Source organism: Mytilus californianus, unplaced genomic scaffold (assembly GCF_021869535.1).
Source record: "Mytilus californianus isolate M0D057914Y unplaced genomic scaffold, xbMytCali1.0.p SCAF_1, whole genome shotgun sequence".
Classification (NCBI taxonomy): domain Eukaryota; kingdom Metazoa; phylum Mollusca; class Bivalvia; order Mytilida; family Mytilidae; genus Mytilus; species Mytilus californianus.
In genome coordinates, this window is record NW_026262581.1 from 89,354,683 (window position 1) to 89,368,441 (window position 13,759).

The following is a 13,759-nucleotide window of genomic DNA, read 5'->3' on the forward strand; positions in this document are numbered from 1 at the left end:
AAAAATTTCAGTATAAGCAGTACAGAACACTGGAGAAAATAGCCACAGATCTTAACCTTGTGTTTGAAAATGCTAAACAGTATAATAAAGAGGAGTCTAAAATCCACCAGGTATGTAAAGGCAAACATAATTTCCTTTCAGAAGAAATAATTACAAATACCAGTAAATGTTACATCGTTCATTTGTTAAGGAGTCTGTATGATAATTCCACTTTTTTGACCACTTGAATACAGAAGTTGATAAGTATTATAAATGTTTTAACATTAACATCTATCAGAAAGATATTTTGAGCCCAAAGCATAACTTGTATTCAGGTCCTTATCTCCTGTATTTAATGAATAATGCAGTCTGGAGCATGAATTGGGTATATAAGCAAAATTATTGGCTGCTTCATTAGATAATTTAAAACATTTATTTAGATGTAGAGAAATATTTGTTTTAAAAGAAATTTTCAGAGGTAAAAATTGTTTATTTTCTTTATAGGATGCTGTGTTATTACAAAAAGTTTTATATGACAAGAAAAAGGATTTGGATGGAAAGGTTAGTATAACAATGTATACATAAAATGTCAAAGTTCAGAAAATAATCCTACATGAACCATAGCATGACATGTTCCTTTGGTATTCCAAAATCAACCACACAGGCTAATGTCATGTACATAGTGTCTGTAGCACATACTGCTTGGCAAACTAATGCATGTGCTGTTTGTGTGCAGTTGTACACAATAAAAAATGGGGAAAAAAAGTAATCTATTTAAACTTTAGTTGATAAAGTGCAGAAATGTACAATATCTGATTGTTAATTCTCATACAAAAAAATCAAATGGCAATATTTCACAATCAGTAATATTTTAACAATGAGAATATATTTATAAAAATGGCCAGTTGATAATTGCAGAAAAGTTGCATAAAACTTGACTTCAGTTTTGTATGACAGATTATTAAATAGCCATAGTTATCATAATGCTCAATGTCAAATATTGTTCATTATATTTTAAATGACAAGATTTGAAATGATAGATATAGTTATCATGATGCACACTCAAAATTATTGACATTACATTTCAAATATATTAGTATTTTTAGGTTCTGGATATACTTACATTCTTTATTTTATTTTTTCATTAATATTTATGTTGATGTTTAGCTCATAGAGTTCCTAAAAGTCCTTGTGAGTTTTTTCATCACTCGTCGTCTCTGACGTCCATTATCATAAACTTTTTAAAAGTCTTCTCCTCTGAAACAACTGGGCCAAATGTTACAAAACTTTACCTTACTGTTCCTTAGGGTATTTAGTTTTAAAATTGTATCTAGGGATGTGATCTATCAATAAACACGGCTGCTGATACTAAAAATAGAACATAGGGGTAAAATGCAGGTTTTGATTTATATCTAAAACAAAGAAGAACTGACAGTGTAAAAATGATCAGCAAGTAAAGGTCTATCTCATATTAAATATTCATAAAAATCTGACAATTCATTTTAGCATAATTAACTTTGTAAAATTGGGAAGAAACAACAGTCAGTATTATGCATAGATGCCAGGTTTGGGATTATGCTCCTTACAATCTCTAGTTAATAGTAATTTACCCAAGTTCTTTTTGTATTAGATAATTTACCCAAGTTCTTTTTGTATTAGATAATTTACCCAAGTTCTTTTTGTATTAGATAATTTACCCAAGTTCTTTTTGTTTTAGATAATTTACCCAAGTTCTTTTTGTATTAGATAATTTACCCAAGTTCTTTTTGTATTAGATAATTTACCCAAGTTCTTTTTGTATTAGATAATTTACCAAGTTATTTTTGTATTAGCTAATCTAAAGAAGAAGATGGAACTTAGTTGACTTTGTTATTTCTTTTTTGTCTGATATAAAATTGTGCAGTACATGATTACATGTTCTGTAAAAATTCACAGAGATGGCTATTAATTAAGAATAAAACATAATTATTCATATATGTTATTCAGGTAAGGCGTATAGACTAAAAAAAGCTTTTGTTTAATTATGACTTTTTCTTTCTCTGATATATTTTTGTTATTTTAAAGTTGATTTTTTAGCCTAGTTTTAGTTTCCATCACATACTTTATCTTCCTATATATCTTGTTCACTATAGGACTTTAGTGTACTAGATGATAATAGCGTTGATTTTGAGGTGCCCTGTATCCCGGTGAGTGGTGATGTTGTCTTGCTTTAGATACTTTGTCCAGATACCAATTTTTGTTCATATTGAATCAATAGCTTACATATAATTACATAGATAAGTAAAATATCTGTTAAAAACTGATAACACTTTTAACCTGTATTACAAATATCTGTGAGATTATAAGTATGCTGCCCCATAGAACTTTTATTTGTTCTGGAGCTTGGTCATCTCAATGCTTTGTAGAGCCTATTTTAAAGCTGCTGGGAGGTACAACTTTGATTCAATATGGAACCTATTTAGATAAGAGTTGTCTGAGACAGTATTTTTTATTTGCTTTGAGTGTTGTAGTAGAGTAGAACTTTCTTTTCTGTTTTTTGCATATATTTTGAATATCATATATTTTTGTTTATTGATATGTTTGTTTCAGTTAAGAATGTATTCCAGTGTGGATTATTTAGAATGTTAGTTTCCAATATGTATTAATAAATAAGAAACTCTGTAATGTGACCCTTAAAAGCTACCTTTGTAATTAGTATTTAGTTAAGTCTCCCAAACGAAGTTTGGGAAGACTTATTGTTTTTGCTCAGTTCTTATTATTATTATTATTCTTCTTCCTCTTCCTCTTCCGCCGCTTTTAAATTTGAACTTGTCCGCACCCGTTCTCCAAAACCGCTTGTCAGATTAACTTAGGGTTTCACAATATGTTAGACTAACATGTCTAGTGGTGCAATCAGGGTTTTGTTTGTGCAATGGGGTTTATAAAGGGGTACTTTGAGGGGCAAAAAGAAAAGAGGGTTTTACTATAGAACCCTATGGGATTTTATTTTTTTAAATTTTCAAATGATTATAAATTGAAAACGATTGTAATAGACACAATCTTTTTAATTGAAAATGTTCTAAATGATAAAACCCATTAAATGAAATACAGGGTTAGTCCCCAGGGGTCACCCCCATCCCCTGCCATTTAAGAAAGTTCTAATACCTTGTAAGTGGTCAAGATCCCCACCCCTAAACCATATATATTCTGGTTTGTCATGCTAAGATGGTTTGAATGATATACAGGGTTAGTCCCCAGGGGTCATCCCGACCCCCTGCCATTTGAGAAAGTTCTAATATCTTGTAAATGGTCGAGATCCCCACCCCTAAACCATATATATTCTGGTTTGTCATGCTAAGATGGTTTGAATGATATACAGGGTTAGTCCCCAGGGGTCATCCCAACCCCCTGCCATTTGAGAAAGTTGTAATATCTTGTAAATGGTCAAGATCCCCACCCCTAAACCATATATATTCTTGTTTGTCATGATAAAGCAAATCAAATGAAATACAGGGTTAGTCCCCAGGGGTCACCCCCACCCTATGCCATTTAAGAAAGTTCTAATACCTTGTAAGTGGTCAAGATCCCCACCCCTAAACCATATATATTCTTGTTTGTCATGATAAAGCAAATCAAATGAAATACAGGGTTAGTCCCCAGGGGTCACCCCCACCCTATGCCATTTAAGAAAGTTCTAATATCTTGTAAGTGGTCAAGATCCCCACCCCTAAACCATATATATTCTGGTTTGTCATGCTAAGATGGTTTGAATGATATACAGGGTTAGTCCCCAGGGGTCATCCCGACCCCCTGCCATTTGAGAAAGTTGTAATATCTTGTAAATGGTCGAGATCCCCACCCCTAAACCATATATATTCTGGTTTGTCATGATATAGCAAATCAAATGAAATACAGGGTTAGTCCCCAGGGGTCACCCCCACCCTATGCCATTTAAGAAAGTTCTAATATCTTGTAAGTGGTCAAGATCCCCACCCCTAAACCATATATATTCTGGTTTGTCATGCTAAGATGGTTTGAATGATATACAGGGTTAGTCCCCAGGGGTCATCCCGACCCCCTGCCATTTGAGAAAGTTGTAATATCTTGTAAATGGTCGAGATCCCCACCCCTAAACCATATATATTCTTGTTTGTCATGATAAAGCAAATCAAATGAAATACAGGGTTAGTCCCCAGGGGTCATCCCCACCCTATGCCATTTAAGAAAGTTCTAATATCTTGTAAGTGGTCAAGATCCCCACCCCTAAACCATATATATTCTTGTTTGTCATGATAAAGCAAATCAAATGAAATACAGGGTTAGTCCCCAGGGGTCACCCCCACCCTATGCCATTTAAGAAAGTTCTAATATCTTGTAAGTGGTCAAGATCCCCACCCCTAAACCATATATATTCTGGTTTGTCATGCTAAGATGGTTTGAGTGATATACAGGGTTAGTCCCCAGGGGTCATCCCAACCCCCTGCCATTTGAGAAAGTTGTAATATCTTGTAAATGGTCGAGATCCCCACCCCTAAACCATATATATTCTGGTTTGTCATGATATAGCAAATCAAATGAAATACAGGGTTAGTCCCCAGGGGTCACCCCCACCCTATGCCATTTAAGAAAGTTCTAATATCTTGTGAGTGGTCAAGATCCCCACCCCTAAACCATATATATTCTGGTTTGTCATGCTAAGATGGTTTGAATGATATACAGGGTTAGTCCCCAGGGGTCATCCCGACCCCCTGCCATTTGAGAAAGTTGTAATATCTTGTAAATGGTCGAGATCCCCACCCCTAAACCATATATATTCTTGTTTGTCATGATAAAGCAAATCAAATGAAATACAGGGTTAGTCCCCAGGGGTCATCCCCACCCTATGCCATTTAAGAAAGTTCTAATATCTTGTAAGTGGTCAAGATCCCCACCCCTAAACCCTATATATTCTGGTTTGTCATGCTAAGATGGTTTGAATGATATACAGGGTTAGTCCCCAGGGATCATCCCGACCCCCTGCCATTTGAGAAAGTTGTAATATCTTGTAAATGGTCGAGATCCCCACCCCTAAACCATATAAATTCTGGTTTGTCATGCCAATATGATTTGAATGATATACAAGGTTGGTCCCCAGGCATCACTAATGCATATAACTTTACTGGACCAAACCAATTTTCACTAGACTTTGCCCAATGTCAGGCGACCCTGGGAATTACGAATTATGGGAGCTTCTTTTGGGAGACTTCGTAACAGCATCCTGTTACAATCATTTCTTGTTATTTTTCTTATTGATACTATAAAATGCTAAAAGTATTTCGACACCTTTTATTTTTAGTGTAATAACTTAAGACGATAAAACCATTTATTTGAGAAGAAAATCTTGAATTTATATTCATATTTGCATTGAATTACTTTTGACAGTTGAAACAAAATTAAAGATAGTTTCTTATTGAAATTTTCTTATCATTTTCTAACTTTTAAGGTGTTCATGAGTTAAGAAGACCGCCTTTCTTGTTATATTACTATATTATAGAATATTCAAAATGAAGCTTTGTTGAATTTTGTGAACACTCTTTGTCTAAAATGGCGGAAAAAAAAAGTATTCAAAATATAAACTGGTCACAACTTCAATTAGTTTCATCAAACCAATTAAGAAAAGATAATTTGTAAATAGTTTTATATGAAATAAATATATGCAAGTTAGTAGATATATTAAATTTGTACTAAAGAAATTCAGCATCCCAAACTTTTTAATTCTGTCATGCTAACTTAGTATTCAAATCAAATGTTTATTTCATCATTCATATTCATCATGAAATCCTTTTCTATGAAATACCTAATAATTCAGAAATGAAATTTTGCAAGTAAATTCTATTTATTGAATTCCTATATTAATCTTACTTGACTAATTCTTTTGCATATTTGATATTAACAATATATTTTGTGGCATGATATTTTACATGTAAACTAATCAAAATTTTAGATCTTCAGACTTTGTAAATGTTGCTTGCAGTCATTTATGGCATCACTCGGTTGTTCAGATGTTACTACCGGTACTCTTTTTTTTAAAATTTGTACCACATTTTAATTTTTTTTTTTAAAAGCCCATGGATTTTGCATGCCCCGCGTCACTGGAGGGAATTAAGTGTTACCCTTGTCGGTCCATCCTTACGTATATCCCAAAATTGGTTTCCATTCTCTAACTTTAGTTTGCTTCAACCAAATGTTATGAAACTTATACACACAATAAACAGATCAAGTTTGAATTTGGGTGGTGTCACTTTTACCGTTCTGGAGTTATGTCCCTTTATAACGTTATATACAAGCGGGGGCATTACTTTGTCCCATGGACACATTCTCCATTTATTTCTTCTTCACATAATAAAGTTTTGTTGTGGGGAGAGGTAATAGGAGGGAAAAGATATTGAGGGAGATTGAGTTGCTCTTTAGATGTTGGATTGGAAACAGGTGATAGCAATCATGGCAAGAAGATTCCTCTTACAGGGAACACCTAAAAAAAGGAGATACCTTGCTTCATTGTTGATGACACATAGATGCGTCAAGCATGAAGTATATACTGAAGTGATGGTTGAGGGACTGCTAACTGTCCAGCACTTTTAATTATTGTTTATTCTGCCATACATCTGTAATTTATAATTATCATTCTGTACTCTTCTCAGTGAACTGATTTTGGGACAACATATTTCTATATAATTATCATTCTGTACTCTTCTCAGTGAACTGATTTTCGGACAACATATTTCTATATAATTATCATTCTGTACTCTTCTCAGTGAACTGATTTTGGGACAACATATTTCTATATAATTATCATTCTGTAATCTTCTCAGTGAACTGATTTTGGGACAACATATTTCTATATAATTATCATTCTGTACTCTTCTCAGTGAACTGATTTTGGGACAACATATTTCTATATAATTATCATTCTGTACTCTTCTCAGTGAACTGATTTTGGGACAACATATTTCTATATAATTATCATTCTGTACTCGTCTCAGTGAACTGATTTTGGGACAACATATTTCTATATAATTATCATTCTGTACTCTTCTCAGTGAACTGATTTTGGGACAACATATTTCTATATAATTATCATTCTGTACTCGTCTCAGTGAACTGATTTTGGGACAACATATTTCTATATAATTATCATTCTGTACTCTTCTCAGTGAACTGATTTTGGGACAACATATTTCTATATAATTATCATTCTGTACTCGTCTCAGTGAACTGATTTTGGGACAACATATTTCTATATAATTATCATTCTGTACTCTTCTCAGTGAACTGATTTTCGGACAACATATTTCTATATAATTATCATTCTGTACTCGTCTCAGTGAACTGATTTTCGGACAATATATTTCTATATAATTATCATTCTGTACTCTTCTCAGTGAACTGATTTTGGGACAACATATTTCTATATAATTATCATTCTGTACTCTTCTCAGTGAACTGATTTTGGGACAACATATTTCTATATAATTATCATTCTGTACTCTTCTCAGTGAACTGATTTTGGGACAACATATTTCTATATAATTATCATTCTGTACTCGTCTCAGTGAACTGATTTTGGGACAACATATTTCTATATAATTATATTGTAGAGTGTACCAATATGCCTTTAAGACTTGCTGACTAAGATTAAGTTTTATATCTAATTTCAGTTCTTTGATATTAATTGATCCAAAACCAGATTGCTGTAGTGATGCATTTGTATAACATTCACACATCAAAATCTAGTTACTGGGACCAACATTCATGTAATTTGATGGGCTTCTAACAAAAGAAGGCTGATTTTCATGTTGTGCTTGCAGTAATTTTAATTATCTTTTTAAGAAGCAATGTATTAAATAAGATAAACTTTGTTATCTTGAATAACATAACATTTGAGATCTGCAACGTTGTTTAATGCATATTTTGTGTGTGTGTTTTGGAAATAGTCATGCAGTTCGCCTTATTGTTGGTATAGATGGGAGTGAGTTAAATATTGCATGATTTAGAAAATAAAAAATAAAAATCTAAATAATGTGAAAAAGTAAAAGTTAGAGATAATAATGGCTTTAAATGGGTTCAAGTTAGAAAAAAGGTTCAGCCACATAATTGCTAAGATTTTCACTGCCAAACAAGAAATCTGAAATCAACAGATTCACCGTAGTAACTCAGACATATGAAAAGTTAACATTTTTATTCACAAATTTCCTAATGTTAAGCTAATTCCATCAGATTAACACTCTGATGACAATAATAAATCAACGTATTGCTTGTTCTCCTTTATAAATGTGAAAGTACTTTTGTTCGTGGGTATCAATTTTCATGGTTTGAGCAAAAGTTACATGTACCTGGGTTCTTAAATTCGTGGATTTTAGTCTCTCTGAAAAAAATCAAGTGAAGAATTTGAATCCATCACAAAACGAAGATTCTTGATTTGTAGGACATTGCAAAATAAGGAGTTCATTTTCACTTTCTTGATCGTCTTTCATTACCGACAACATTCATCAATTTTTTGATAAAATAATTGCTTTTGGAAAATACCAATTCACCTATGCTTACACATTGTCTCAATTGAAGGAAATTGAAAGGTAAACATTGTCAACTTTGCCTCAGGGTGTTGAAACCTTAGTTTTAGCACTTTTACACTAACATATCAACTGGAAATTAACATTCAAATCATACAATTACCAAGGCACTTTCAAGTGAAACATTTTGTTTGCCTTAAAAGATAGTTGGAATTTTCTGATTCTCATATCAAATTCACACTATTTTGAGTTATTGGTTATTTGAATTTTTTGTTTGTGTGTATTTCCATTGTTTATGTAACAGTTGATCCAATATTTATAGGTCAAAGGCTGGATGGTTTTTCTAGGTTACTTATGAGAGATTTTTAAATGATGAATAATGTTCTTGTAGATTATTTTAGTAAGAAAACTTTTAGCAGATTTTCTTGCCTAATCCATTTTCTTTAATATCTTACAAGCGTGAAAAATATATTTGACTTTTTCAGAAGGTGTCTCGTGAGTTATTTGAGGAGGACAGTCATCAAAGTATCATAAAGAAACCAGGAAGAATTCCAGAGGCTGAGAAGAAACGTCCTGGACGTAAACCTAATCCTGATGTTCTCAGGAAACGATTAATGACATTGTATAAATGTGTCTTTGATTACAATGTGAGGACCTTTAAGATTTGTTAACATAGAAATAATAAAGAATATGGTTATTTGAATTAAATACTCAATTGCAGTGTTCTAGAATTCCCCTTTCCCATCAACCGTGGCAAGTTGATTTAGGTCACAGGAAAGTGGAAATTCAAACCTTTGTTGTCCGTGGGCAAGTAAAATTAAATAACAGAAATTCCTATTCATGCAGATCAAACGATCGATGTAACTGTTTGTATTCTTTTATTTCAATCAAAGTCTCAAAGCGAGATTGTTGTTGTTGGTGTAAATCATGCAGGGGTTCTAAAGTCTAGGGGAGAAAAAACGTATGCATGTGTTTCGCGATCACCGTCATAAATACGCTTACCAGCTAAGAAAGGAAAATCCGCGATGTCAAGTATCCATTCGATCTAGATGCAAAAACCTAATAACCGGAACGCAAATGGTAAAAGATTTAATATCCGGATCTCAAATTCGTGATTATTTTGACGATATTATCCCTTTTTTGTGCCAAATCATTTGAATTACTGATGTAATGTCACATTTATTAATTAATATATTTCAAAATAAAATTAATATATTCCATCAAATGTTTTCTATATCTAGATGAACATGACATTGAATTATCAACACAATCACAAGCTAGTTAGACAAACTTAGAATTAATTTCAAAGGAAATAAAAGAGTTCATAATTTCAAATCGAACGACATGTATAAACATGCGATAAAAGGAATAACAATATTATGAAAACATTTTTAAAATAGTATAAAATTCAGGGAAAGTTCATTAAACTTGTGGGAAAGTGAATTTTTGATACCAACTTTCCCTTGGAAAATTGCATCTGTATAAAAATCCTAGAACACTGCATTGATGTGATTTTTCTTCATTTGAAAGCTGTTAGACTAACATACAGATTAAGAAATTATAATTTTCCAGTCAGTGATATATTTTACAAATTAATTGTCATAATCATGATAATGCAGGAGTTGATAATAGATATATCTAATATGACTTCTTTTTTATTAGGACAATGAAAGTCGTCCTTTGAGATTTATTTTCATGCAGCTTCCATCAAAAAAGGAATATCCAGATTATTATGATGTTATTACTAATCCTATTGACATGTCAATGATAGAGCAGAAAATCAAATCTAACCAGGTAAAATATAATGTTCCTAATTGTCAGACTTATATGTCAGTAAAAATCCTATTGTCATACAATGATTGAACAAAAAATAAGATCTTAACTAGGTAAGATAATTTGTAAATCTTTGTCATTATTCAAACAGCCTTTTCATCATAAATTCTTTTGAAATGTCTAAGATAAAACAGAAGACCATTTGAAATTTTGTTCAGTGGTTAATTCGTTAAGAAAACTACAAAGAATGCCATGTTAGTACAACTTTTATTGACATGTATCATAAAAACTAATTTAATCATATAAGATGAATTTTAATCAAAGTTACATTAAAACAAGATAAATGTTGCTACACTTTGTGATTAAACAATTCTGGTTCTGAATGTACAATTTTGAGCCAGTAATCAAAATGTTAACCTAACAAATGTTGACAATACTATCTAAGAAGAGGGAGACCTTATTGATTTTGAGATCATTAGGTCAAAGGTGAAGATTACACCAGCAATAAAAAGACTAAAATTTGTAGAAATTTTTTTCATTCCAAATAATATACTTTGAATCCTGCATTCAATATTTACAAAATGAGTCTGCAATTTAGCCACATGCTCACACTTTGTCATTGAGTGTTCTCATTGTGAATTTAACTCTTTATTTCAGTATCCCAATCCTGACGTATTATTGACCGATTTTGAATTGATGTTCAACAATGCTCGTCGTTACAATGAGGAGGGATCCTTGGTTTATAATGATGCCAACACATTACAGAAAGCTTTGAAATTAAAATGGAAAAATATTTGCCAGACTAACGAGGCCAGGAAAGCACTTAGTAAAAGGTTAATATACATGTTTTTAATTTTAATGTTTTCTGATCGTGAATGTTAAGTCTAGTTGTTTCACACATGATAAATGGAAATATAATATTAAAATGATTTGAAATCCAAACCTAGACATTCCTGAAAAAAAATTCTGATTTTGGAATTGACAGTACCGTAATGAGTTATGAAAGCTATTCATGTTATTTGTAAGATTGATCTTTTTCAAATTTTTATTAAGAATATGTTACAGTTGTCAAAGAAATAAGTTTAGCCTCTGTACTTGATGTTTGTTATAAAATGTGGTAAAAAGCTTTAAGATATCCTTCTGAATGATTATTCATATATCAACAATTGATAAAAGATTATTAGGGCCCCGCCGAATGGCGGACGCCCTATAGTGATCAGTCTGTCTGTCCGTCTGTCCGTCCATCCGTCCGTAACAAATTGTGTCCACTCTATATCTAGAAAACCGTTATGATTTCAAAGTTTATACTTGACATGTATATTAACCAACACCAGAGGGTGTGTCATAATGTATGTAAAAATTCTTAGGTCAAAGGTCAAGGTCAAAAACTTTGGTTTCAGTTGACAACCCCATGTCCTATGGTAAAGATCGTGTCCGCTCTATATCTTGAGAACCGTTATGATTTCAAAGTTTATACTTGTCATGTATATAAACCAACACCAGAGGGTGTGTCATAATTTATGTACAACTTCCTAGGTCAAAGTTCAAGGTCAAAAGCTTTGGTTTCAGTTGACAACCCCATGTCCTATGGTAAAGATCGTGTCCGCTCTATATCTTGAGAACTGTTATGATTTCAAAGTTTATACTTGACATGTATATTAACCAACACCAAAGGGTGTGTCATAATTTATGTACAAGTTCCTAGGTCAAAGGTCAGGGTCAAAAACTTTGGTTTCAGTTGACAACCCCATGTCCTATGGTAAAGATTGTGTCCACTCTATATCTTGAGAACCGTTATGATTTCAAAGTTTATACTTGACATGTATATAAACCAACACCAGAGGGTGTGTCATAATTTATGTACAACTTCCTAGGTCAAAGTTCAAGGTCAAAAACTTTGGTTTCAGTTGACAACCCCATGTCCTATGGTAAAGATCGTGTCCGCTCTATATCTTGAGAACTGTTATGATTTCAAAGTTTATACTTGACATGTATATTAACCAACACCAAAGGGTGTGTATTAATTTATGTACAAGTTCCTAGGTCAAAGGTCAGGGTCAAAAACTTTGGTTTCAGTTGACAACCCCATGTCCTATGGTAAAGATACAAATTTTTTAACGCACATTATTCACAGCTGGGCCCACAGAGATGGCTCCCATCTCAATGATATCTAGTTCCTACTTGTACTTATTTCAGAAGTAAGTATAAATTATGATCATAGCAACAATTAGTAAGCTGTCATCAAAATGAAAATAACAAGCAATAGTTTATTTCTAATACCTTTATTCTTATTTCCTTTTTTCAGTAGAATTGAAGCCAAAAATATCCCAAGTAAACTACAGAGACTGTATGATGCTATCAACAACTTTTCAGATGTACATGGTAGAACATTATCTACACCATTCCTTAAACTACCTCTGAAAAGTGTAAGTACATTGTCCACTCATCACCAGAAAGAATAATGTTTGGTTATGTCTGCCGTGTCCGTTTGCAAAGTTTTGTGCATCATTAGACCTCAAATCTCTTCAAGCATAGTGATGCTAATTTTCATTTGTTACAGCAATAAAAAATGTCACATTAAAACAAAAAATTGTAATTATGAGCACATGCTCAAGAATCATGAAAAAATTTGTCATGGGAGGGTGAGTAAACATGGGGAAAACAACTTTTGACACATTGTAACTTAGAACTTAGGTTTGTAACTTTTAGGCTGTATTTTAATATGCACAGTTTCTGAAATTATACATTGTTGTCTTGTTTCCATAGCTTGTACAAATAAATTTTATATTTTCCAACAATGAACACATATTGCATATATCTTAAATGTGTGACTCTATTGTCATCACAGTTGCCCTCATTACTACTTAAATTACTTTCTGACAAATATGAGTAGATTGTTTCTACCATTTCTGAATTTTTATGTTTCTTTATTTCTTAAATTTCCTCTGAAAAGTTTGAGTAGTTTGTCTTTATAATATTTTTAAAACCATCCCTGAAAGTATTAGTTCATTGTTAGTAACATTCTTTAAACTGCCTTATAAAAGCGCAAGTAGATTGTTTACATTATTTTTAAAGAAGGAAGGGTAAATGAATATAAAAGTAGGGAGAGTTGGATAGAAGAAACAAAGCAAAATGAAAAACAAGTTTCTAACTTTTGTTTTTTAGGAATATCCTGACTATTTTGAGATTATAAAGAAGCCAATAGATATGCAGAGGATACAGCAGAAGCTACTGTTAAATCAGTACGAATCAGTAGAAGATATGGTCGCTGACTTTGTACAGATGTTTGATAATGCTTCTAAATACAATGAACCGGATTCACTAATTTACAAGGTAATACAAATAAAGGGATGGGGGTAACTGTCCATGAGACAGCACCCCAGCAACAATACAATTACAAGATAATAAATAAGAGGGGATGTGGGTATACATGAATGAGACAGCAGCCCAGCAACAATACAATGAACATCAATGGGAAT

General features: G+C 32.4%; 1 protein-coding gene and 1 long non-coding RNA gene across 19 annotated transcripts in view; one reads left to right on the top strand and one right to left on the bottom strand.

Moving 5' to 3' along the window:
* The window catches only part of LOC127710157 (uncharacterized), a 460,084-nt gene that overhangs the window by 329,259 nt on the left and 117,066 nt on the right, over positions 1-13,759 (bottom strand). The gene's annotated exons all lie outside the window — the stretch shown is intronic.
* The window catches only part of LOC127709375 (protein polybromo-1-like), a 63,368-nt gene that overhangs the window by 12,127 nt on the left and 37,482 nt on the right, over positions 1-13,759 (top strand). For 16 of the 18 annotated variants that reach the window (XM_052214954.1, XM_052214874.1, XM_052214905.1 and 13 more), the window contains 8 exons: positions 12-110; positions 484-540; positions 2,112-2,165; positions 8,993-9,154; positions 10,170-10,301; positions 10,938-11,113; positions 12,586-12,706; positions 13,446-13,613. In XM_052214954.1, the coding sequence (XP_052070914.1) occupies positions 12-110; positions 484-540; positions 2,112-2,165; positions 8,993-9,154; positions 10,170-10,301; positions 10,938-11,113; positions 12,586-12,706; positions 13,446-13,613 (969 nt within the window). The remainder of the gene's footprint in view (positions 1-11; positions 111-483; positions 541-2,111; positions 2,166-8,992; positions 9,155-10,169; positions 10,302-10,937; positions 11,114-12,585; positions 12,707-13,445; positions 13,614-13,759) is intronic. The other 2 variants (XM_052214898.1, XM_052214951.1) reach the window with 2 other exon arrangements.